Below are 23,427 nucleotides of genomic sequence, written 5' to 3'. Positions count from 1 at the left end.
ACTCTGGATTTGACATATTTATGCGTTCCCCCTATCAGTAATTCTATATTATAGATTACCTCCTGTGAAATTCATATACATTTACTCCGAGCATAGAATACTTTAAAAAGATAAGAAAAAGAGTGCTTTATAAAACAGCTTTATAAATGACACAATCTAAAGACCACAGAGATACAGAGGTGTGTAGTAGTATACAATAACAATATTCAAAGTATGAAATGATCCAGGGGTATATCGCACACTAATTGGTAGGTTGAAATCCCCTTTTTAAAATTCCACTCGGAAATTCATGCATACACTCTATAACCATGTGGTAAATAATTTATAGATGCACATAAATAATCTCTTGCTGCTAATATTTCTGAATATTCAAGAAAATATTTAACACATCTACTGTCTAGAGATAAATGCGAATTTGAAGTACATGAAACTGTGCTGGCAGAGTGTAAAGATAATTTTAGCTGTGAATAGATAAGAAATATATAAATAATTAATCTGCATAAGAAGAGGCTTATTTACACATAGAGTTGCAGTGCTTACAAAATAGCTATTTATTCAGATGTTATTCTTTGCAACAAATTGTCTATTATATGGATATTATGGCTAGTGACTGGCTGTAGCAGCACTTCCTGTATTTTATGCAGAATTGAAAGTGTGCATGTCTCTTTGCAGGTGGAAATCAAGTGGCACAACATATCTTCGATCTTTTTTGATATTTTCTCAGGATTGTAAAGAATCTCTTCAGGGAGATCTTTAAAGGACCACAGAGCATGAACTACCTTCTCAAAGTAGTAGTACTCAATTTCACCAGCCCTGCAGGCAAGCGCGAATGTGGCAGGTGTCCTGCTATTTTTGTACATCTTGCAGACACTGTATATAACCCTGCGCAGATTCCAGAATAGTTCAAACCCAGAAAGAAGTATTTCTGAAATATTTCCAACTATGATGCTATAAGGAAAGGTTTCTTTATAGACTAAGGAAAGCTCATTTCCTTGAACCATCACATCCACAAACTCTGCTGCCTCCTGACCAAAGCACCCGTCCAATATTTCATCCACAGAAACTGCATCAACCGGGCACTCTTCCAGATGATCAAGCAACCCAACCAGGCTGTACGCAAAGTCACTTCTAAACAGAAAGAATACATCCCGGATTATCCTCAGATGCTCATACGCTTTGTACTCTAGGAATAATTCTTTTTTAATTCTCTCTTGTGAGAGTGCGTATACACTTCCTATCCACTCCTTATTGAAAATACCATCCCGCGGAATATTTGCCAAGCAAAGCTCACTTTGTGCCCTGAGCATTGGAAGAATTCTTTTTGTTTTCCCAATGTACAATATTTGCTTGGCTGTTTTAATGGAAAGTGACACTGGTATTTCTTTTTCCAGGAGCACAAATGACTGCCAGATTTCTTTTGTGTCATTCTCTACTATGAATGAGTTAGCAATGGAATATCCTTCAAGCCATTTTACTACTTCATCAGACAGTGGTTTCTTGTACTTCTCAAGCACTTCATCTGCCAGGAACTCTGTCCATGGGGACTCCCTTAGCTTCTCAACAAACTGCACTGTCCCAAGGCTTCCATGCTCGTCATGCAGCATAATCTCCTGTACTAAGTGGCCAAGTCTATGGACCCACTTCATCTTCTTGTTGTGCCTGATGTAAAATGCAAACAAACTATCGACTTCTTCTGCGTATACACTCTCCCTGTACGCATCCAAGTGCATGGAAACCACCAAGAGAAATGACTTCACCAAAGGAGATCCATCTTTGAAGCACATCTCCCGAAGGTGCAAGTATTCCTTCCCTGCATTGTACACTGTAAAGCATATATCAAACAGTCCCACCCCTATTTGTCTCTTCACTCGGGCTGCATTTCCATCAGATATTTCCTTAAACCACGACATGTATATTCCAATGCTTGCATTTTTAACTCCAGAGAATGCGACTATCTCTGGGTCTATTGGAATATCTGACAGAATTATTCCCATTTGCTTAATTTTAAATAAGAAGTAGATTGCTTTTCTTATTTCCGCCGTGCTATTCATTAATAATGCTTCGATCCTGCTGTGCTTCTCTTCGCTCAGGAGGTTCCTGGAGAGTTCTTTTATTTCAAGTGTGGATGGAATATTTAATGATTGCTTCATGTATGGCAGCAAGTGCTGCAAAAGCCTTTCCTTATTTTCCCGTGTGAGTGACATATTTCTCTCTTTGGCGTACGTCTCTATTATAGATGCAACTACTTCCCGTGCATCCCTGCCTGCTCGAATAAGCATAAAAAATATTGCAAATCCAAGAATGTTTACGCACTCGCTGGGCTCTTAAATATTCCACACCCCAAGTATTCCTGCACCCATGCAGTCACTTCCTGCGTCCCTCTTCAAGCTATAAAATATTCCTGGAAATGAGTCCATTTTCATGCACTTTAATAAACCCAGAAATTAAAGTACATTACAGTACCAGAGTGATTAAAGCTATTCGGACGCAGAAGGCGCATCAAGAAGGTAGCGTACAAAAAGGTTATTTTTGTTACAATCTAGTGTGATTTGCAACCAACTACTTTTTCCAAATGGTTTTGCTAAGTAATTGCTGCTAGGTGATTTTCACTATGCAGCCCATCACCCAAAGCACTTTGCAAAAAGCTCTTCACTATCAGACAATCCTTCTTGCCAAATACATTATAACCGCACATATTCTTCTAAGACATATTTAATTCGTGTGTTTATTCATATTGATCTGTTTATTCAATGTTCATCTGGAATGCAGGTATCTTCTCTTCAACCTTTCTGATGGTAGAGACATCCGTTGATGTAATGCCTTCCCTTATGCTTTGAATTCTTTCTGTGTGCGCCTTTACTGCCTTTATGATTCCTTCAATCTTTGAGTTCACCCAGGAGCTGCACTTATTCTGTGAGTTACGAATTCTCTTCAGCTCCACAACAATGTATGCTGAGTACTCTGGGAATGACAGACTATTTGCATACTGTTTGATGCACTCTCCAATTATATCCAGGCAATTGTTCATGACATAGTCATTGTATACGTTGCTTATGATGTACCTGTCAGTTACTTTAATTGCATTTTCAGGGACAGGCTGCACTGGAACAGAAGAGGAAGATATCTTCGCCATCTGGCTCATCATGTGCATTGGGTAGTATGTGACGGGAATGAAGCTTCCACTGGCCATAGACAAAAGTGACAGCTTTCTGGACATTTTTATCACAAACGGATAAAACATGTGCGATGTAATTGCTACGTCCAGTACTTTCCCAATTGTTTCAATTATGGTTGAAATTATTTCCTTGCTGACTTCAAAGTACTCCCGCTTGTTCTTAATTAAACCACCCTTCAGCCGATTCTCTTGGTGCATGATTGAGTCCACCAAGATCTCCAACTTCTGCGATATCACTCTCTTAACAACTCTGTCTCTTTCCTTCTTTCCCTCCGACTTGTATTCTTCCACAAGTGCTGTAACTTGCTCTGCAATTTCCTTGCAGTCCTTTCTTAAAGTAGCATGGTCATTATGTCGTGCCAGCATGTGATCCTTCAGTTCTGTGCACATTGCAGTGGTATTCTCCTTAGTGTTCTCTTGTATGTCCACAATCCTCTGGGATATTTCCGAAATAGACAGTTGGCTTAATGAATCCATTAAAAAATTTGCAACTTCTGGTTATTCCTTTGTACAAAGAGTGCACAGCCATTTTTTCTTTGGAACGCCCTTTACTCCAACACATGCGCAGTGATACCACTCAATTGGGCACTCTGCATTGTCGCAGACAATCATGTCCCCTTTACTGGGTCTCTTGCATGTGCAGCAAAGAATTTCTTCTTCTTTGTTGTCTTCTTCTATTTTGTAGTCAAGCATGGAGAGAATCTTCTTTAGCTTCATGGAGACTGCGCTCTTAATGAGGCCTTCTTTAAACTCATTTGAAGATGACTTTATTGAGGATTTCGCACTTTCCAGTTGTATTTGCAGTGATGCAATCAGTGAAAGCTTCTTCTTATCTGAGTCAAGTAGCTTCAAGTAGCACCTATTAATGTGCTGCAATTGTTTGTCAATTCTTTCCTTCTCAGAGCCCTTCTCTGCGTCCTGCAGTATTTCATTAATGGTCTCAACTTCTCTTTCAAGCTCCTTTCTTTCGTGGTGTATGGAGTGGTCCATTTCACTTATGCGCGCGAGTGTCTTCTGTATCTCCATAGGTGCTTCCTCCAATAGGCTTAAGTATTCTTGGACTAGCATTATTTTTAAAAAGAATTTCCGAATAATTATGCGAATTTCCTCGTAGGAATTCAATTTAAGATGTGTGGCTATGTGGTTTTCAAGGTGTTTAAAGTATAAATGTATCTGTATCTGTATGTTTTACCAGAAAGACAGAGTTTATATTCGGTGACTGTAACACAGAATAAAATGAAATATCCTCCTGACTATTCACCATGGGGTAAAATATTTTCACTATAAAAGTAGCAGAGATTTTACTTTTTATGATTTCAGAAATTCGTGCAAGAAAAATCAAGAACTTAAAGAATGTTATGGTGAGAATAATTAGTGCACCGTTCTCATGGGGTGCATTCTGGGTTATTATGAGCATAATGGTGCTTCTTATAGCACTATACCTTTATAAAAGGAAGCATTGGAAAGGACCAATTATAACGGTCAAAAAAGTACACAGTGTACTAGCATCAGACGGTGGAGAAAATTACATCGATAGGAAGCGTGAAGAATTTCTTAGAAGAGAGAATTACTATGCAGGTCCAGATTCCCTTCAAAACATGTTTTATGTTTTAGAGGTAGTCCCAGAAGTACCAGTCACTAGAGGGCCAGTTGTTGAAGAGACACCAGTACCAATTTGTGAGTATCCGCGTGTGCCTATTAATTGGGATGACTCAATTGTTGAAGAGATACCAGAGACAATCGTTGAAGAAACACCAGAGACAATTACTGAAGAGGCACCAAAGGCAATTGTTGAACAAAGACGAGTGTCAATTGTTAAACAAACAGTTGAACAAGCTATAGATGCATCCCCTCTTAGTGATGCACATGAAGCAGTTGAAGAAGCATCAATAATCGAAGATACCTCCATTTTTAGTGAGGCATATGAAGCACTTGAAGCAGAAGAGGCAGAAGAAGCAGTTGAAGCAGCAGAAGAGGCCGAGGAAGCAGTTGAAGAAAATGAATCAGAAAACGAATCAGAAGATGAAGTAGAAGGGACCTTTGAAGTAGTTGAAAAAGAAGATGTAGTTGGTGGATTGAGAAGAAAAGTAAGAATATATAATAATCCTAAGGAAGAGAGTGATGTGGTGGATGGAGTAGAATTAATGGATGGTGATTTGTTCAGACCAATATCCGGTGCAGGATACAGTGAATATCAATACAATGAATAGACTGCTAAGTATACTTGGGAATACTTGTATGTATATTATCTAGCTGTTATTATACTGTATATACAGTGCTACTAATATATACGTGAATTTATGTCTATATGAAAAGTATTTTTATTATGCCTAATTATTACACTATAATATACCAGAATAAAATGAATAAACTAATTATTCTACTATACTCCTACATATATTTACAGAATACTCCTGCATATTTCATGGAAAAACTCAGATTATTTAGTGTTCATATAGATAGCAAGGACTATCTGCATATTGTGCATACAGCATACTGGATACCTTGTATATCCCTATAAACAGGAATTTGACAGTTACAAAAAACATAAAAATACTACTGCAAATATTCAATAACAGACAAAATCGCACGATAAATTATTCGTATACTTTATATCCCACATATTCCTTCGTTATTACCACATGTAGATAGTGCTAATGTACCATACTCTATATTTAATGAAACTGTCTTTTATTTTTTTATGAACATAACACCATGGGAAGTATCCGGTGGAGAAGATGGTGCTATAGATTACAACAAGGTAATAGAACAATTTGGTTGCAATGAATTTACACCAGAGATAGCACAGAAGTACAACCTAGATCACATTCTATTCAAGCGTGGTATAGTATTTGCACACCGTGATTTTACAAGTGCACTAGAGAAGATCCAGTCAGGCTGCAAGACAATCTACCTATACACAGGGCGTGGACCCAGCAGTGGCAGCATGCACCTAGGACACGCTGTCCCCTTCTTACTGTGCAAGTACTTACAGGATAAATTTAAGTGCAAGCTAGTCATACAAATGACAGACGACGAGAAGTTCATATGGAAAGACCTTTCCCTGGAGGAAACAATAAAATATGGAAGAGAAAATGCAAAAGACATAGCTGCATTTGGGTTTGACCCTTCCTTGACATTTATCTTCTCAAATACGTTATACGCGCATAACTTCATAAAAAACACTTTGACAATAGAAAAGTCACTTACCTTGAAGGATGTCCAGAAGGTCTTTGGGTTCACAGATAAATCGAAAATTGGACAAGTATCATTTCCAGTGCGGCAGATTGCCCCGTGCTATGCGACTTCATTTCCTTCATACCTGCCGTCTGATGGAATTTGCATAATCCCGTGCTCCATCGACCAAGACCCGTACTTTAGGCTAGCCAGAGACATAGCCCACAAGATGAATGGAATTAAGCCAAGCACAATATACACATACTTCCTGCCTGCCTTGCAAGGGGCCCACACGAAGATGAGTGCAAGTGCGCAGGAGACATCGATCTACTTGAGTGACACACCAGAGGCAATCAAGAAAAAGATAAATAAGTATGCATTCTCTGGGGGCAGAGACACATTAGAGGAGCACAGGCGCCTTGGAGGTAACCCAGATGTGGATGTGGCATATCAGTACATGAAGTTCTTCATGGAGGACACGCAGAAGCTGGAAGAATTAAGGGCTGGCTACATAAAGGGAGAAGTTCTTAGTGGAGAAATGAAGGCTGCTTCAATTCGGGTGATCCAGGAATTTGTGAAAGAATTCCAAGAGAGAAGAAAGAAGATCACAGAAGAAGTATTAGAGGGATTCTATGTTCAATAAACTCATGTTGTTTACGGTTAGATTATTTTGTTATTTACGGTTATAAATTGGACAAGACTTAATCCAGATTATTGTGAAATGGATAAGAGTTTTTACACGGAGTGCAGGACTTAGTCCACTCTCTCCCAAAATGACCAAGACTTATTACTCGAAGTGCATGACTTAATCCACTTTGTCATAATTTATTCCACCCCATCTCAAAACTGACAAGACTTAATCCACTCTCTCCCAAAATGACCAAGACTTTTTACACTGTAATAATTTATTCATAGCTTGTGCCTAATGCATCTAATGTAACCCATAGTCTACTGTCAAACCTAGCATACTCCACAACAAAGTTATCTTCAGACAATAAAATATTATAATTTAACTTAATTAACTCATAAAGGTGATGATTTTTATATTCATTAAATATTTCCATATGCAGTAATTTACCCTTTATGGACATATTCATATAAAAATTAACACTAATTAAAATAATTAAAATAACATAACTGTATAAATAACTTATCTCACGGTATGCAATAAACCTTGTAACTATAAAAATATTTAAAGCAAAAAAATAAAAATATAGACCAATTACAACACGAAATCCCATGCACTTAGAAATAATAAAATAAGAGTTATAGTTAGTCGTATTTACAACAGGAATATCATATAATAATAAGCTTATTATGGATATGTCCAAATTACTTAGGGCTATATCAGGTTTAATTGTGGTAGGCCTGGTTATAACAGGTTTAATCGGATTATAACGGGTTATGTCCGGGTTATCTGGGTTATATATAGTATAACGTGGGTTATATTGTAATATATTCCTGTTATTATTAGGACTAAGTATACCCCTGTTATTATTAGGACTAAGTATACTCTCATTGTAATTAGTCCTGTTATTATTTCCGTTATTATAATTAGTCCTGTTATTATTCCCGTTATAATTAGTCATATCCTCATTATCCCCGTTATAATTAGTCATATCCTTATTAAACCTCAGTATAATCTGATCCCATGCAATCCTTATTATATTGCACACGAATATAACTGACACACTGGGTAATTTGTATAAAATATATTTTAAGGGGGGAGTATTGTATGGATTTCTTGTGCCATGTGATAATCCATATAAACTAGATATATAGCCCGAATACAAGGACAGTATAACTAGTATTTTCAAGTTCCAAAATAAAAGTATCATGGAAATAATGTATCCCAATTGGGACATATTCATTCCACACTGTAAATGCACTAAGTTATAATAAAATATCACAAAAATAATAAAATAAGAATAAAGCTTATTATATCCAGTGTAATAAGTACTGACCGCATTCCTGTATAAATTAGTCATATAATTGAGCAGAACATATGGCACATTGCGTAATAAGTAATGACACACCATGAGACTAAGGCATATGCCTAAATACGTTATAATATGGCCTATTCCGTATGTAAATAGTACTAACATGCTTATAAGACTAATTACAACGTATATAATAAGGTTTATCCTTATTTTATTAACATGACTAATTACAACGTATATAATAATTAGTGTAAATACCACAGGAACATTAAGGATTAATGCGCCGCTTAGTCTATTTATATCTGGTGGGTATAAGAATATATACAGTATATGCAGTATATTTAGTACTAAATATACTATTTGTAATAGATTATGTATGTGTTGTATGTGCTTTCTGTTGGAAATATCTGTATTAATGTGGTGCATACCACGGGGCATGCGGGAATATTATTATATGTGGAAGAAATACGATTATTGGCTGATTATTAAGGGGTGTAAAAAGTCTTGGTCATATTTGTGTTGTAATTAGTCGTATTTTATGGCAAGACTTAATATACTATGTGTAAAAAGTCTTGGTCATTTTGGGAGGAAGTGGATTAAGTCTTGTCAGTTTTATAAAAAAAGGATTAAGTCTTGTCAGTCTTGGGGTGGAGTGGAATAAATTATGACAAAGTGGATTAAGTCTTGCAAGTTTTGGGAAAGGTGGATTAAGTCTTGCAAGAGTGGATTAAGTCCTGCACTTTGAGTAAAAAGTCTTGTCCATTTCAGAATAATCTGGATTAAGTCTTGTCCAATCTATAAAAATGCAAAAACTCTTGTTCACCGTTACTCATAAATAATCCTAATAATACACCATGTAACTCTATATTTATGTTTATTACTGGTTATCCATCAAATTTAACATGATTATCATACTTCTTTGATACTTTTTGTGTGTCCTGTGACCATTTAACATTTTCATCCTCTTTCACTCCTAAATATTCTACTAACTCCTTCAGTGCAAGTTCTTTATCCAGGATGTACTCCTTCTTGGTGACGCGCAATGAGCCCTTGTATGTCCTAACGTACTTCTGTGCTAATAAATATATTGCAGCATCATCCCGGATTATTCCCTGGACGCGTTCCTGGGTGGACCACCTGGCAGAGACCTTAAATGGCTTTACATCCGCAGGGAATCCAGGGACACTTTCCACATCCTTCAAGAACCCAATCTCATGCGGCGAGACAGCCAAAATATTCTTGCCCTTCATGCCGTTACGTGCAGTCCTTCCTGCCCTGTGAATGAAAGTCTCCTTGGTGTCTGGTACATCCAGCTGCAAGACAATATCCACTCGGTGGAAATCCAGTCCTCGTGCTGCAATATCAGTGCAGAATAAGACAAAGGGCTGATTACGGCCGAATTTATGGTATGTTTCAACCCTTTTATTCTGTGACATATTCCCAGACAGACTTAAACACCCTATCCCCAGTCTCATCTTACGAATAATTTCATAGTAGAAAGACACTTCCTTGCAGGTAGTTAAAAATACGATTATTCTTTTCTTAATGTTCTGCTTGATTGTCGTGTACAATAAGTCAAACTTACGGGCTGGGCTTGTAATATGCGCCTCGTACTGCATGAGGAAGGGTTCTTGTGTCTTCTCATCAGCTAAAGAGATGAAATTCGGGTTATTTATGTCCCAGAGTTTTTTTGCTTGTGCGATTGCATCTGCTGTAGCAGAGAACAAGAGTGTCTGTCTCTTTGATGACATATATTCAAGTATGCTTTGTATTGTCTCTTTAAACCCCATTTCCATCAACTTATCTGCTTCATCAATCACTAAGCACTCAATATTATCACCTGAGAAATTCCATCCAGTCTCCAAGTGCTGCAATAATCTGCCTGGTGTACAAACAATTACATTTAACTCTGAGACAACCTCCTTCTCCTTCTCTACATCACGGCCACCAATCAGCAAACCACCACTTAAGTGCGTGAATTGTCCAATTGTCTGTAGGACAGTGAATATTTGCAGAGCAAGTTCTCTGGTGGGTGTTATAATTAGTGCCCCTAGACCATCCTCCCGGGACCATTTTACCCTCAGAAGTCGCTCTAGAGTGGGAATCAGAAAGGCGAGTGTTTTCCCAGATCCCGTCTTTGCTGAGCAGACTATGTTCTGTCTCTGCATGGCAAGTGGTATAATCTTGCTTTGTACTAATTTTGGGCTCTTAAAGCCCCCTGCTTCTAATCCTTTTAGCAGTACTGCCGACAGATTGAATTCTTTAAAAGACATAAAATATTTTCACAGGCAGAATTTATATGGCATCTTCAGACAATCTGGCACCGCGTGATGCAAAGATAATTTCATTGATCTTGAGGTCTGTTGGAATTGAAGAGTGCGAGCCAAAGGTAATTCTACAATTCCTGGAGGTAGCATATAAGTATTTCATTGAGGCCGTGGAGGATGCTATTTTATATGCAGAGCATGCAGGAAGGAGTACGCCAAATGGGGCAGATATTAAGCTGGCAATACAAACAAAAGTAGGGAAGTACTTTGTACCACCACCCCCAAGACAGTTTATGCTAGAAATAAGCTCCAGAATTAATGCAAAACCACTTGTTATTCTAGAGACTTCAAACCTCATTAGAATACCCGGGGAGAAGACAAGCCTACTAGAGCTGTACTATGCAACAATAAGGAAGGACGAGACAAGAAAAAGAAAAAAGTAAATTAGTCATAGGCAGTTAGAAAGAAGGATAGTAATAAATAGTAAGTAGTATGTGATAGTGTCTTATTGTGTATCTTTGTCTTAACTAATAATTCTTTGTGCTTTGGGAATATTACGGAACAAATATTAATAGAAAATAACTACTACTTCTGGTATATCCAAAATATTAGCAGTTATAAACTAGTGATATCTTTAGTCTAAACTATTAAACTCAACAAATATTCAGACTGCAACAGGGATGAACTAATTGCATGGAAATATTAGTAGCAGCTGTTGTATTATTAGCCTATCTTGAATTATTTGTACTGCCATGAAATGAGATACAAGTGATTATTGTGGTCTTATGTCATTAAGGATTACATGTACAATTATCTGATTGGTCTAAATATACTCAAGAAGGCAACACTTCACATGAAACTATTTAGAGAATTGGAAAATTAAATAAAGAGAGTATATGGTGCCTACTAAGAAATTAACTGCACCACATGCTAGTAGTAAGAGATACAATAAAAATACAAAAGGACAGTCAATAAAGATACTTGCAGAATGAATGAAAACCATACAAGATACTATCTAGTATATGACTAGTCTTCTTACTAAGATATTACTCCTTTGTATATCACATATATTTGTAGTTTTGTTCTATAGCTTATATTTCCTGTTGTAACTGTGACTAATAGTAATCTACTTTTTTTCTTTTTGCTGCTAGTAGTCTAGTAGTAGTAATTTTAAATAAATTTATATTTAATTTTCTGGCTAGTGACAGTCTATATATATTACAGTGCAGTCTGCTACTGGTAAACTCATGTTAAACTTCACTTAAACTTCTGTTAAACTTCACTTAAGTGAATTTATTCACACATTACGACTACATATATTTATACCATAAATATCTTATAATTTCATATGAGAGTGATATACGATGGATATCTTCTCTATTATTCTACTATCTTATTCTACTATCTTATTCTTTCTGTAATTTGAATATTCAGGGGTATATGTTTAGTCTACTACAGTAGTAATATTACATTATTCTTGTAGTATGCTGATTATATTGGTATATCCTGGTACTTTTAGTCTTGTATAACTGGCTACAAGTGGCTGTAATTTCTATGCTAAATTATATTCATGTCAATATGAATAATTATTTGTCCATCAGTATGATCAGTAGATAGAGTATAAATATAACAAGAAATTAATAAATATGGAAGATATACTAGATAATAACAATGAAACAAGGAGAAATCGCATAGATATGCAAACAGCATTGGCTTGGCACACTGCTAGAGTACTTATGAGAGACTTTTTTCTCTTGGGTACTTCGGACTCTGCTTATTCGGGCCATTACACTTATTTTATTTATTCTTATATACTACTACATAGCATATAAATACAATAAATAAATTAGCTGTAATAAAATCACATATGATTAGTCTATGACAATAAGAGAACAGAAGGCAAATAAATTTCAGAAAGAATTCAACAAATAAAAGACTACTAAGTTGTATGAAAGTATTAATAGAAGGTTGAAAATGCCAATAGTAAGAAATATTCAACAAAAAGACAAAAGTATATTCGGGTATGTGATAAAAATAATACACTTGATAACTACTCTATACACTATCTAGTATATACTAATATCTTCTGACTAAAATATTACTTTCCTTTGTGTATATCACTCTCTCTAAGTTATTCCCAAATTATCTCTACGTTATTATTTATTCATATACCCGGACTGACTTTATATTTCATCTGGTGAGAACTCTACAGCTGAATTGACCACAAAAGGAGGAAGACCTTTATATGGGCAGGAAGTGCATCTGAATGCATCCCCAAGGTTGCAGTTACCACAACTTGACTCAAAAGGCTTGAAGTCTTCTTCTTTTAATGTATCCTTAAGAATAGCCTCTTTCTTGCCGCATGTACAATTGGCACATGCCCTTGTCCTTTCCTTCCTCACTGGCTTTATAAGATCCTTCATGTCTTCTGGATAAATTAGTTCATCTTCTGAAACAAAGTCACTAACCATTTAATTGGACATAAAAATTTGCTGCCCATTAAATAGTTTGGAAAATAATTCTGTATGAAAATATCCGAATTTGGAGCAGGATACTTTAATTTGCTAAAAACAATAATGGGTGCTGGAATAATCAGTTATCCTCTATTTTTTGCTAAGTTCGGAAGTGTGACAGCAACCATCCTCTCTTGTGTGGCTGCACTTCTTACATTCTCTAGTCTTATTATGCTGTGCGAGTGCGCTGACTATGCGAAAAGCACAGACAAAACATTTTCAGCTGCTTTGAGTAAGGTGTGGCCTGAGGTGGCAAGTTTCTTTAATGTAGTTGTGTTTGTAAAGTGCTTTGGTGTGAGTATTTCTTATTTAATACTTTTGCAACCAATGCTTGCATATTTGCTAAACATGACAGGCCTTTCCATCTTCCAGAATATGCAGAAGATGCAGGTTATCTTCCTGTATGCTTTAATTATGTTTCCAATTTGCTCGATGAAAGACTTAAAGAGTCTTCGGTATACCTCTATGATTGGAATAATTGGCGTATATGTGTGCATTGGTGGAAGCATTTATAATTACATTGTCACTAGATCTGCAGTACCCACCTTCCCGGAGACGCCTTTATTCACAGCCCCAACGTATTCTTGGATTGGCATGGCTGGGCAGTTTATATTTTCATTCACATGCCATCAGAATATATTCAGCATACGAGCATCTTTAAAAGAACCGAGCCTTAAAGGCATGAAATATATTGTGGGTGCTGGTTTGTCAACTGCATTATCATTGTATTTGATCTTTGGCATGGTGATTTATATTACGTACGGGAGTCAGATACAAGACAATGTCTTTGGTCTATTTGTAGATGGGCATGTGAAGGAGATGGTATACATGTTTTACACTGTGTTCATTTCTTGCTCCTTTCCCTTGCAGGTTTATCCTGCCAGAGACTGCCTGGCTGAGTGGATCAGTGGGAGACAGAGTAAAAACGCGTCTATAACACGCGTGTGCTGCACTGGTGCAATTGTTTTAGTTGCTAGCCTGATATCTTTGCTTCCTGTGAGTTTGTCTACAATTCAAACGGCTGTAGGAGGAAGTGCTTCTGCAATTATGTGCAACTTCATTCCTGCAATATGCATTATGAAAATACCCAAGAGCAAGTCTCCAATGATAATGATATGCGCCTTTTTCTTAATGGCTTATGGTATTTTAGCTGTCTCTGGTGTGTTCATTAAGTTAAGCGAGCAAATAAGTTCAAAGTAAAAATAAATTTGGTAGTATACATGGTTTACATTACGCCAGACTGTGTGGATGAAATATTTTGTGGATGTGCATGTGTCAGAGTGCATGCTTTTTTGTGGAGGATTCTTGTTTATTTCTGGATGAGTTTGTATTTTCTGTTTTTCTTTTAATTTTTGAAAGTCTTACAGTAATGCAGTGCGAAAATAGTAAAAGTACACTTTTAAACCTAAAGAATATAAAATCGCAAGAAAGGAGTATACGGTAAGAGACAACAAATTATACCCTGAATAATATGACTACTAAATGCAGTTAGGACGGGTCTATCATATTTACTGCATAGAAAACTCTTTATGCAGCGGTTTATGAAGGTTTCTTTAAGGAGTGCCAGGAATCTGGTAGAAGATGGCGTTATTCGGGTTATTATCAGGATATTATTGAGTTTTTAAGTTAAAGCATATTATTGAATGCACAGTCCCACTAATAGTTAATATCTTTTGTGTATGCTAGGTAATTCGGGTTACAATTGGCATGTCGACAGTACATGAAATACAACCAGGATGCAGCTAAGAAAGTATTTAGTCTAGACAAGCACTCTAATGCATAGTATATCCAAGACACACTACAATTTAATCTGCTCATAGACTAATCCTTCAGTCTGCAGAAATAGTGCATTCTTGGCTGTCAGCGAATGAGTTGAATAATTTCCCCTGAAGACAATAAGCATACAGCATACTAAGGGAATTTCTTACTAAGAGATACTATTATATCTCCTAATAACCATAGTACAAATTTCCATTAGAATGGATATACGATATTTTATGCACAACTACAGAAGAATTTACATTAAATCTAGAGCATACACTGGTAGTCCATTAGAAATCTCAGCCATTCCTATGCAAAATTAAAGATATACAATTAGTACTGTAATACAGAGTAATTTACCCTGTCATCTGTGGGTTAATTAATTTTATCTTTAATTTCTTCAGAAAGCAACAAATTCAACAAAAGAACCCACTTGCATGTCATATGGAGCCGTCCAATTAGAAAAACCCCTTATTCAGACGGAACAAAGAAATATTCAATTTCATGCGGATTAAATCGAATGCAAGATAGTACACCGGTATTAAATAATAAACAGTCTATTTCCTTATATGGCATATTACAATATCATGGGAAATCTCACCAACAAGCACATATAACCAAAATATTCAGTATTTTGCTGTCAAGGAAGCCAAATACTCCCTAAAAAACTGACCAATATGCGCCCGATTTCATAAAACGCCATGCAAATTTTTCCTTATGAATAATGCAGAAAGCCACAGAAGTGCACTCGCTGAAATAATAACCATCTACAGAAAGATGAAAAAGGGAAGAGAGATGCCACATGTATATAAAAGTAGAAAAGGAAGAGAGATAGATGAGACAACAGATTCAGTTTCAGAGACAATAAGAAGTATCCCAAATATACGAAGAACAGAAAGAGATGACACTCTACAAATGACATTCAACTTTTCGCCTTTGAATACTTTGAACCCATCAGGGATCAAGTACCTCTTCTACTCGAAGAATTCTGGGCTGGTTCAGACGCAGGTCCTGGAAAATATAACTGCAAATTATTTGGAGATGCTAAAAAGCAACTTCTTCTGGCTGAACACGTTCAACCCCTCAGATTCCGACTTGCAAACACTCTGCAGCATGTTTGACATTCACGAGCTCACTTTGCAGGATATAAAGGAGGGAAACACAGACGAGAAAATAGAAGTCTTCAAGCACTACACTTTCATTTCGATGAAGCTAATGGTGGAAGCAGACCCAACGAATGACGATATTGACTTCAATATTCTTGTCTTCAAGGATTTTGTGCTTACTTTTCACGACAAGCCATGGATCAGTGTCCAGGACACATTCAACTTCATAGAGCTCCTTTCAGCACACACACCACTCACGCCGTCCTGGGTTCTGTACTCGATTATAATTGAATTCCTCCAGGATATAAAATATCTGGCAGACGGGTGCACCCTGGAGACCTCGAAGATACAGGCAATTTCAAAGAAGTTTAAAGAGCCAGAGATGGCAGGCCTTTTGAAGAGAAATTTCAATGTAAGCTGCCAAATTAATTCTCTCCAGATGACAACCAGATACAAAATAGAGATTCTCACAATTATCAAGAACCGGTGCAGAAAGAGAATTGTTCCACTTGTCCAAAAGTACCTCTCAGAGTCAGTCGATGACTTGAAGGATCTTGCAAAAAAACTTGGTGAAAATCATCGTGTCCTGGAGAGAGCACAGGACACATACCTTGCCCTTTTGAATGTGGCACAGACTCAGGAAGGAAATGAAATGAACAAATCCATGCGTAGAATGAGTCTGACAGCCTTGATCCTTTCTCCCTGCCAATTACTCTCGGGTATTTGGGGAATGAACGTGAGAGTGCCAGGCCAGAATAATGAAACCCTCTACCCATTCTTTGGGATTGTCTGCTTCTCCTTACTTCCTTTGTTATTTTACTTTTATGTGCCGATTAGACGAACACTGCGCAAGATGCTTTGACGGCTAGCAATAAATGGCAGACGCCTTTGCGTATTAATAGTTTTCCAATTTTTATTTCATGGTAAATACAAATAAAACCTCTGAGAATGGCGAGAAGAAGGGGCCTTTTCTTCAGAAGGATGCTCCTGTAGAAAGAGTCAGCCCATCAGATGCACTTAGTCTAATGCATGGATGGAGATTCGTTCCAGACGAGCTTGAATTAAAGAAAAGAATGCTTTATGCATTGGCAGTTGGATTTGAGTGTTTATCAATGTGGGTGTACAAGCAGATAATCCCGTATGTGGATAAATACGGGGGCGAAGACTTTGAGAGCACAATTTTCCCAAAGTTACTAAGTGCCCAGGCACAGTCAAAGTACACCCTGACTGAAATACACCAGGAAATAGAGAGAAACATTGTGGTGCTTGTAAAAAGAATGTACCCAAAGCACTCTAAAATATTCTTCACTGAGGATGCAACGGAAGAAGCAATAAATGAGTTTAGAAATGATGCATCCCAGAAGGACAAGGACTGCATTCGGGTTCTTTACTGTTTTCTGCAGCTATTCCTGACAGAAATTGAAGAGTTAGATGTTCGGACAGTTGAGCTTATTTTCTTCCTGGGGAAAGTGCTTGACTGCAGAATATATGACTACTTGATCTCGTACTTCAGCACGGAGAAGGACCTGCTCCTGGAGATACTCGTGAACAAAATGAAGAATAGGCAGATGAATATGCCAGAGCAAAGGCACCTGCAGGATGCAGACATTGAGAAGCTCTTTGGAAAACTTGAGAAAACAACGTACACAGTGAAGGAAGAAGAAGACTTAGCAAAAAAGATACTTCTGGATTTGTCAAAGGAGATGGATGTGGATCCTGCTGTATTCTTCATGATACATGCCTTGATGTTCATTAAGTGCAAGCCAGACGAGATTATTCTTGAGAAAATCATCGACCAAATGAAGAACAAAAATAAAGCAGTGAGAGGCCAGTGCACGATTATTCTGCAGGCCTTCTCAAAGTACGAAGGAGTGACAGAAACCTTGATAAAGGCCCTTGAAGATGCAGATGACGACATAAAGCACCAGGCAAAGATATCCCTGGCAGTGGCAATCCCGCAGGTAGTAGAAAGGCAGGCAGAATTAATAGACCTATATGCAAAGTGGATAGAAGAGGAAGAGTGCAAATATATTGAGCAACTACCGCATATCCTCATAGCCGCAAAAAACACAAATCACCCAAAGCACACAGACTTGTACAAGGCGTATTGCAGAATTATACAGAATACCTCTGCCCAGATGCAGGTGATTCTTTTAAATAAAGCAGTAGAGATATTTAGTCTCTACATAAAATCAGAGGACTTAATCATGGAAGAAATAAAAGAAATGAAAATAGAAGACAAAAAAACAGGAATAGAATTTCCATCTCCAGATCTCACAGAGAATGCAGAGGTGCACTCCTACTCAGCAGATGATGCTGTATCAGACTTAGAAAGACTCCTTATGATCCTGGCAGGACAGGAGGGAACAGTTGATGAAACAATAAAAATACTCCCCAAAATATCCAAACTAGTGACAAGTTCATTCCCTTCAAGGCTGCTTCTGTCGCTCTATGAAAGAGACCCAAAGAGAAATTGGAGGTATTGGACCTGTCTACTAAATACAACAGAAAGCATGAAGAGCATTCTGTCAGACACAAACAAAGAAAAGATACTGGAACACATAAAAAAACTCACTAAACACTGGGCTAGTGCAGTACGGAAGGCAGCGCACCAGACAGAAATCCTGTTTGCATGAGCACACCACATTTTGTACTCAATAAATATTATTAGGTCTATTTCCACGGATAAAGCTGTCAGCACAGGATTTATCTGAAGTTCACCGTATCACAAGATTATTGGCTATTCTTTCGTTACTCCAAGAAATAAGATGGATTTTTGGGCTGCAGAAACCTTCAAGCATAATATATCCTAAATAGATATTAATATAGATGAAATAGGTAGTAATGCCTTAATATGCTTGATATTCCCTCTAGATATGTGTTATGCGCAATTGTTAACTGACTATTCTATTTGCATGCAGTGTGAAGTATTTAATGGATATTTTCAGCACAAAAATATTTATGTCAGATGACATTAGAACTGTCCACATGCAGCGCACACTAGTGGATGAGATTGCATTTGCAGAGCCACTTAAGAATGCAGACAAAATTAAAAAGATCTCTGGGATATACAAAGACTTCAGATTCTCCGAGCCAGAAAGCGCCCCTTTTGCTACGCCCTTAGCAATTACGAAAGGACTGCGGTTTGAAGAGAAAGAGGCCAGCTGGAATTTTGTCAACTTTTTCCCAGATATGCCCAGTATAACGGCAAGAGACAAAGATTCAAGACCAAGAAACTTCCGGCCCAGAAGCACAATTATCATGAACAGGGCGCTAGACAAAGGAGCCCCCTACTTGATGTACTCCCTGGATGGGCATAAGTACACCATACGAAAGGAAAGAGCCACTGACAGCACAGATACAGTTGCTGTCATCAACAGGGAATTGGAGCCAATTAAAATAGAGCTTTACAGGAACACTGCGCACTTCCTGAACGAAGACCACCTGGATATAATTGAATGTACCCGTCTCACAAAGCACAGAATAAATCTGTCAAATGCAGTGGACATGTCAGTGCCAGAAAAAGGAGGAACAATAATCCCAATTCTGAAGGAAATGGAAGAAAGAAAGGGAATTAACACGAAGAAAATGTACCTGGATAGGGTAGATATGGCAACAGGAAAAATAGATAATTATGTGCTAAATTGCCCAGGGACATTGGAGAAGTACAAGAGAATTTCAAATACATGGCACCCACAGGAATATATTATAATGTCCAGTGGGACTGCAGGAATAATTGACTTGCGCGAGAAAAAATCACGCACTTTCTGGAATTGCAGGGAAATTCTGGCGCACCCAGGGGAGAACTTCAATGAATACCACAAGATAGAAAAGGGTGCAGGCAGCAAGATATACATCACAAATGGAGGTACCTTAGGATCGTTTGATATGCGAAATCTAACAACACCTTATGGCATATGCAATACAAATCTCAGGAATGGAGTGTTGTCTATGGGAAGGCATCCTGCTGTATATAACAATTCAGGAAAATTCTTCTTCCAGAGTGCAACAGACCCGGATAATTGTATAATGAAAATATACAACTTCAATACGACGGATAAACTGCTTGGTTTTGAGTGGGTTGGAAGGTCTGCAAATCTTCCTTACTCAATGGCTGCCTTCTTATTCAAGAGCAGGCTGTGCATCTTTTCTGGGACTGGGGAGGTTCATGAAGTTCAAATTGGGCAAAAAAAGTCCCAGCGGTATAAAAGGAGAGATGTGGATAAGCAGCTATCAAATAACAAAATATATACAGATGGATTCTTTAGGAAACCATTGAAGGCAATGAAGGAAAAAGCTGTTGATTCATATACCATATTGGAAAGATCCCTTTTGAATGGGTTTAGGGATCCTTTGGATACTGAAAGTGCCAAATCCACAGCAATAAGCCCTTCTGAGGATGTGATTAAAGTTCTTGGGTACACAAAAATGATAAATTACATGGTACCCAGTGACACAGCACTTCTTCTGAACAAAAGTAAAGACGAGAAAAAAGAGCACGAATAAATATATGAAAATTAGATAAGAATATCTTTAAAAGCCTTTGTAAGTGCAGGTTTAACTTATGGCATATATAGAGTGTAACTCAGGTACATTCAGGTGATTAGATTATTGTACAGAAAGACTAATGAATATTACATTTTTGCATTTCCACATGAAATATACTGTAATACAAAGCTTATTTTACACACAGTAGAAAACTCACATTATTCTGGATATGTTGTACTGAAATATACTTATAAATCATTTTTATGTGAACCTTGAAATATGTCACAAATCACTCCAATACAACAATATACAGGCCTTATTATGTGCCTTGTAGTACACCTAATTACACTGTGATAAATATTTTTAATCCCATTTTGTATCATGCACGCCTTCTAATAATGGCGTATTACCTGAATTCACATAAATAAATAACTTAATTAACACTACATGGAGTAATAGTATAATATAAATAGCACATTTTCCAGCCTGCTTGTAACAGACAAAGTATAATAGAATTGCAAATATTTTACACAGAATATTTTCATGGCAGCAGCACAGCAAGAGTATGGAGTGCTTATACAGAAATGCACTCTTACAAATAAATATGCAGTGAAGGCACTTCAGATCATTGCAGAAACAAATGATCAACATGCCCAGGAAATTGTAACTGCCATAAAGGCTGAAATATCGAAAGAAAAAGAAGAAAATAAAGAAGCCCTTCTCTCCTTACTAAGCTTTCTCGGACAGCACCCATCCTACTCTTTTCTTAAGGCATCGTACCCAGAGAAAAGATCACTCTCTGCAGAAGAGCCAGAAAGAAAGAAGAAGCGAAAGATAGAAGAAGTTCCAGAGAAACTTCCGGAGAAACTTCCAGAACCAGAAGAAGACACTGCATTCCTCCCATTTCCTCCTGAATATTTCCTATTCAAATTAGTGGATAAAGCCACATACACTGCATCATACATCTATTACACAGAGGGAAACACATCCAGCAAGACAGACCCAGACGATCTGCCAAAGTTAACCCATGAGTATCTGACTACTCCCCACTTAGAAAGTGCAATCAAGCTGCTCTATACGTCAGCCACACAGTGCAAAGTGTGCGGGATGCGGTTTGACTCAGTTTCAGCATACACAGCCCACGCAGAAATGCACCAAAAGAAGTCTCACTTGGTTAGAGGCAGTGACATACACACATGGCAAGGATGGCTCATGGAACCTGTCCAATGGACAAAGACAGAAACAAAAGTGTCTGTAAATCTAAAGCCTTCGTTCCAGGAGAAAGTGCCAACTGTCCCAGTCAGAGGAGACAGAGACCAAAAATGCACAATTTGCGGAGAGGCGTTTGAAGTCATTTGGAGCGATGAAAGTGAGTGTTGGTCCTTTAATGATGCACTAATCATTCGTACAATGCCCAGGGAAATATCTCATAAGAGATGCGTCTCATGAATAAATCCTTTAATAATTTCTGTTTAATTTAAATCGCATGGAAGACGATCTTTTTGAACTCTTCCTAGAAGAAGAAGTGAAGAAAGAAGTGGGCAAGAACGAATTTAAGGATGCCCTAAGCCAAACCCTAAAGAGAAGGTGTTCTGAATATTATACTGCACAGAAGAATAAGTGGGAGAACTTCAAGAGCTTCTCCTACGGCTTTAACCCAATTGAAAAATTCAAGGACATTCCTGCAGTATGCACACTCTCTTTATATCCAGAGTACGTTCTAGTTGGTCCAGTAGAGAAGGAAGGAATTAAGCACAGTTATACAGACGTAATAAATAACCTCCTGATGTACATTAATAAGAACATAATACACCCGTACTTGCTAGATCTATTAGACAGAGGAGACTATCCCTTCTACGACAACCACATTGTAATAGAGGTGAATGACAACCGGGATGTAGAAAGTGTGTCCAACAGGGTCTTGCTGCGCGGGAGCATTGGGGGCATGCCGTATGCACAAGGTGTCTTACAGAGCACTAAGTCAGAGGACCAAACTGAAGCAGAGATATATGCTAAGACAGCTGTAATTTGCATTGACCCGTCGCCTGAAGTATTTGAAGTTATGAAGCTGCAGGATTATAATGTTAGAAAGTGGGATGGCATGGCGATCGACAAAAAGCAGAAGATGAAGCTGCAAATATCGAGTGTAATTAAGGAGTTCAGGCGGTTAGAAAGTACGCGCAAAACAGAGATATACATGGGCCTAGAGAGAAGCAGCAATCCTCGCATTTATAGAACAACTAAATTTCTGGGCGGAAATACTCACTACTCGATAAATGCGCTTGCAAATACAGACTACATTGAGGTGATATTCAGGAAGGGCGATATAGTAAACACAGCAACAGGCGGGTTCATTCAAAGAAGAAAGTTTACATCTCCTGGGCAGATTGACATGTACATTGACAGTCTAAAGAAGCTCTTGGAGATATACCACTCCGACTTAAAGTGCATCTGTGATGTGTCTGCAAATCCCAGGAAGACAAAGCAATATGCATCTCCGTACCAGAGACAAGTCGAAGAAGGAAGGCAATTTATATCACCCAGCCAGCCAAACACGCAGGGATCCATGGAGAGGCACATGCGCTTCATTAAGACAAAAACAATTGAAGATCATCATAGCATAAATATCAACGAAAGACAAAGCGCATGGGATGCGAGCAATATGCAGAAAGAGATGGATGACTTTAACTTTGACTATATCAATAAGAAATTCACATAAATAAAAGTTATGCAAAATATTCTGAAAACATTATAGAAAGAGCTATAGCATGTCTATAAGACGCCTTGGTCAGTCTATTGTTATTTTATTACGGGCTGTGTGCTGCAGTCAGCAACTGACTTATTGCATATATTCTCGCATAGAAGTAAGAAATACCCCTCACACCGTATTAATAAGCTAGGGAATTACTTTCTACTTAACAACCACTCTTAAAATTAGGCAACCATGCAGCAAACACTTTTTTTAAACTGGAAAAATCACTATGCTATGTGTACGATAAA

The 23,427-nt window shown here is 37.6% G+C and overlaps 15 protein-coding genes across 15 annotated transcripts; 9 read left to right on the top strand and 6 right to left on the bottom strand.

Moving 5' to 3' along the window:
* Positions 1-551: 551 nt before the first annotated feature.
* On the bottom strand, positions 552-2,279 carry NESG_00746 (uncharacterized protein; the record flags this gene model as incomplete). The annotated part of the gene is made up of 1 exon (XM_053048390.1): positions 552-2,279. The coding sequence occupies one exon, from the start codon at positions 2,277-2,279 to the stop codon at positions 552-554; it is 1,728 nt and encodes a 575-aa protein (XP_052905150.1).
* A 464-nt stretch (positions 2,280-2,743) lies between these two features.
* Positions 2,744-3,652, bottom strand: NESG_00745 (uncharacterized protein; the record flags this gene model as incomplete). The annotated part of the gene is made up of 1 exon (XM_053048389.1): positions 2,744-3,652. The coding sequence occupies one exon, from the start codon at positions 3,650-3,652 to the stop codon at positions 2,744-2,746; it is 909 nt and encodes a 302-aa protein (XP_052905149.1).
* Positions 3,653-3,673: 21 nt separating this feature from the next.
* NESG_00744 (uncharacterized protein) lies at positions 3,674-4,243 on the bottom strand (the record flags this gene model as incomplete). The annotated part of the gene is made up of 1 exon (XM_053048388.1): positions 3,674-4,243. The coding sequence occupies one exon, from the start codon at positions 4,241-4,243 to the stop codon at positions 3,674-3,676; it is 570 nt and encodes a 189-aa protein (XP_052905148.1).
* Positions 4,244-4,485: 242 nt separating this feature from the next.
* Positions 4,486-5,385, top strand: NESG_00743 (uncharacterized protein; the record flags this gene model as incomplete). Its single annotated transcript, XM_053048387.1, has 1 exon — positions 4,486-5,385. One exon carries the CDS (start codon positions 4,486-4,488, stop codon positions 5,383-5,385), a length of 900 nt encoding a protein of 299 aa, XP_052905147.1.
* A 491-nt stretch (positions 5,386-5,876) lies between these two features.
* On the top strand, positions 5,877-6,995 carry NESG_00742 (tryptophanyl-tRNA synthetase; the record flags this gene model as incomplete). The annotated part of the gene is made up of 1 exon (XM_053048386.1): positions 5,877-6,995. One exon carries the CDS (start codon positions 5,877-5,879, stop codon positions 6,993-6,995), a length of 1,119 nt encoding a protein of 372 aa, XP_052905146.1.
* A 262-nt stretch (positions 6,996-7,257) lies between these two features.
* NESG_00741 (uncharacterized protein) lies at positions 7,258-8,718 on the bottom strand (the record flags this gene model as incomplete). Its single annotated transcript, XM_053048385.1, has 1 exon — positions 7,258-8,718. The coding sequence occupies one exon, from the start codon at positions 8,716-8,718 to the stop codon at positions 7,258-7,260; it is 1,461 nt and encodes a 486-aa protein (XP_052905145.1).
* A 458-nt stretch (positions 8,719-9,176) lies between these two features.
* Positions 9,177-10,565, bottom strand: NESG_00740 (uncharacterized protein; the record flags this gene model as incomplete). The annotated part of the gene is made up of 1 exon (XM_053048384.1): positions 9,177-10,565. One exon carries the CDS (start codon positions 10,563-10,565, stop codon positions 9,177-9,179), a length of 1,389 nt encoding a protein of 462 aa, XP_052905144.1.
* A 26-nt stretch (positions 10,566-10,591) lies between these two features.
* NESG_00739 (uncharacterized protein) lies at positions 10,592-11,002 on the top strand (the record flags this gene model as incomplete). The annotated part of the gene is made up of 1 exon (XM_053048383.1): positions 10,592-11,002. The coding sequence occupies one exon, from the start codon at positions 10,592-10,594 to the stop codon at positions 11,000-11,002; it is 411 nt and encodes a 136-aa protein (XP_052905143.1).
* A 1,740-nt stretch (positions 11,003-12,742) lies between these two features.
* Positions 12,743-13,030, bottom strand: NESG_00738 (uncharacterized protein; the record flags this gene model as incomplete). The annotated part of the gene is made up of 1 exon (XM_053048382.1): positions 12,743-13,030. The coding sequence occupies one exon, from the start codon at positions 13,028-13,030 to the stop codon at positions 12,743-12,745; it is 288 nt and encodes a 95-aa protein (XP_052905142.1).
* A 54-nt stretch (positions 13,031-13,084) lies between these two features.
* On the top strand, positions 13,085-14,272 carry NESG_00737 (uncharacterized protein; the record flags this gene model as incomplete). Its single annotated transcript, XM_053048381.1, has 1 exon — positions 13,085-14,272. The coding sequence occupies one exon, from the start codon at positions 13,085-13,087 to the stop codon at positions 14,270-14,272; it is 1,188 nt and encodes a 395-aa protein (XP_052905141.1).
* Positions 14,273-15,550: 1,278 nt separating this feature from the next.
* NESG_00736 (uncharacterized protein) lies at positions 15,551-16,801 on the top strand (the record flags this gene model as incomplete). The annotated part of the gene is made up of 1 exon (XM_053048380.1): positions 15,551-16,801. The coding sequence occupies one exon, from the start codon at positions 15,551-15,553 to the stop codon at positions 16,799-16,801; it is 1,251 nt and encodes a 416-aa protein (XP_052905140.1).
* Positions 16,802-16,859: 58 nt separating this feature from the next.
* NESG_00735 (uncharacterized protein) lies at positions 16,860-18,575 on the top strand (the record flags this gene model as incomplete). The annotated part of the gene is made up of 1 exon (XM_053048379.1): positions 16,860-18,575. The coding sequence occupies one exon, from the start codon at positions 16,860-16,862 to the stop codon at positions 18,573-18,575; it is 1,716 nt and encodes a 571-aa protein (XP_052905139.1).
* Positions 18,576-18,873: 298 nt separating this feature from the next.
* On the top strand, positions 18,874-20,445 carry NESG_00734 (uncharacterized protein; the record flags this gene model as incomplete). The annotated part of the gene is made up of 1 exon (XM_053048378.1): positions 18,874-20,445. One exon carries the CDS (start codon positions 18,874-18,876, stop codon positions 20,443-20,445), a length of 1,572 nt encoding a protein of 523 aa, XP_052905138.1.
* A 525-nt stretch (positions 20,446-20,970) lies between these two features.
* Positions 20,971-21,876, top strand: NESG_00733 (uncharacterized protein; the record flags this gene model as incomplete). The annotated part of the gene is made up of 1 exon (XM_053048377.1): positions 20,971-21,876. One exon carries the CDS (start codon positions 20,971-20,973, stop codon positions 21,874-21,876), a length of 906 nt encoding a protein of 301 aa, XP_052905137.1.
* A 37-nt stretch (positions 21,877-21,913) lies between these two features.
* NESG_00732 (uncharacterized protein) lies at positions 21,914-23,146 on the top strand (the record flags this gene model as incomplete). The annotated part of the gene is made up of 1 exon (XM_053048376.1): positions 21,914-23,146. The coding sequence occupies one exon, from the start codon at positions 21,914-21,916 to the stop codon at positions 23,144-23,146; it is 1,233 nt and encodes a 410-aa protein (XP_052905136.1).
* Between the last annotated feature and the right edge of the window lie 281 nt (positions 23,147-23,427).

This window comes from Nematocida ausubeli (genome assembly GCF_000738915.1).
Source record: "Nematocida ausubeli strain ERTm6 chromosome Unknown supercont2.2, whole genome shotgun sequence".
Lineage (NCBI taxonomy): Eukaryota > Fungi > Microsporidia > Nematocida > Nematocida ausubeli.
The sequence above is the reverse complement of the archived record's forward strand: the minus strand, read 5'-3'. Positions and strand labels throughout refer to the sequence as shown.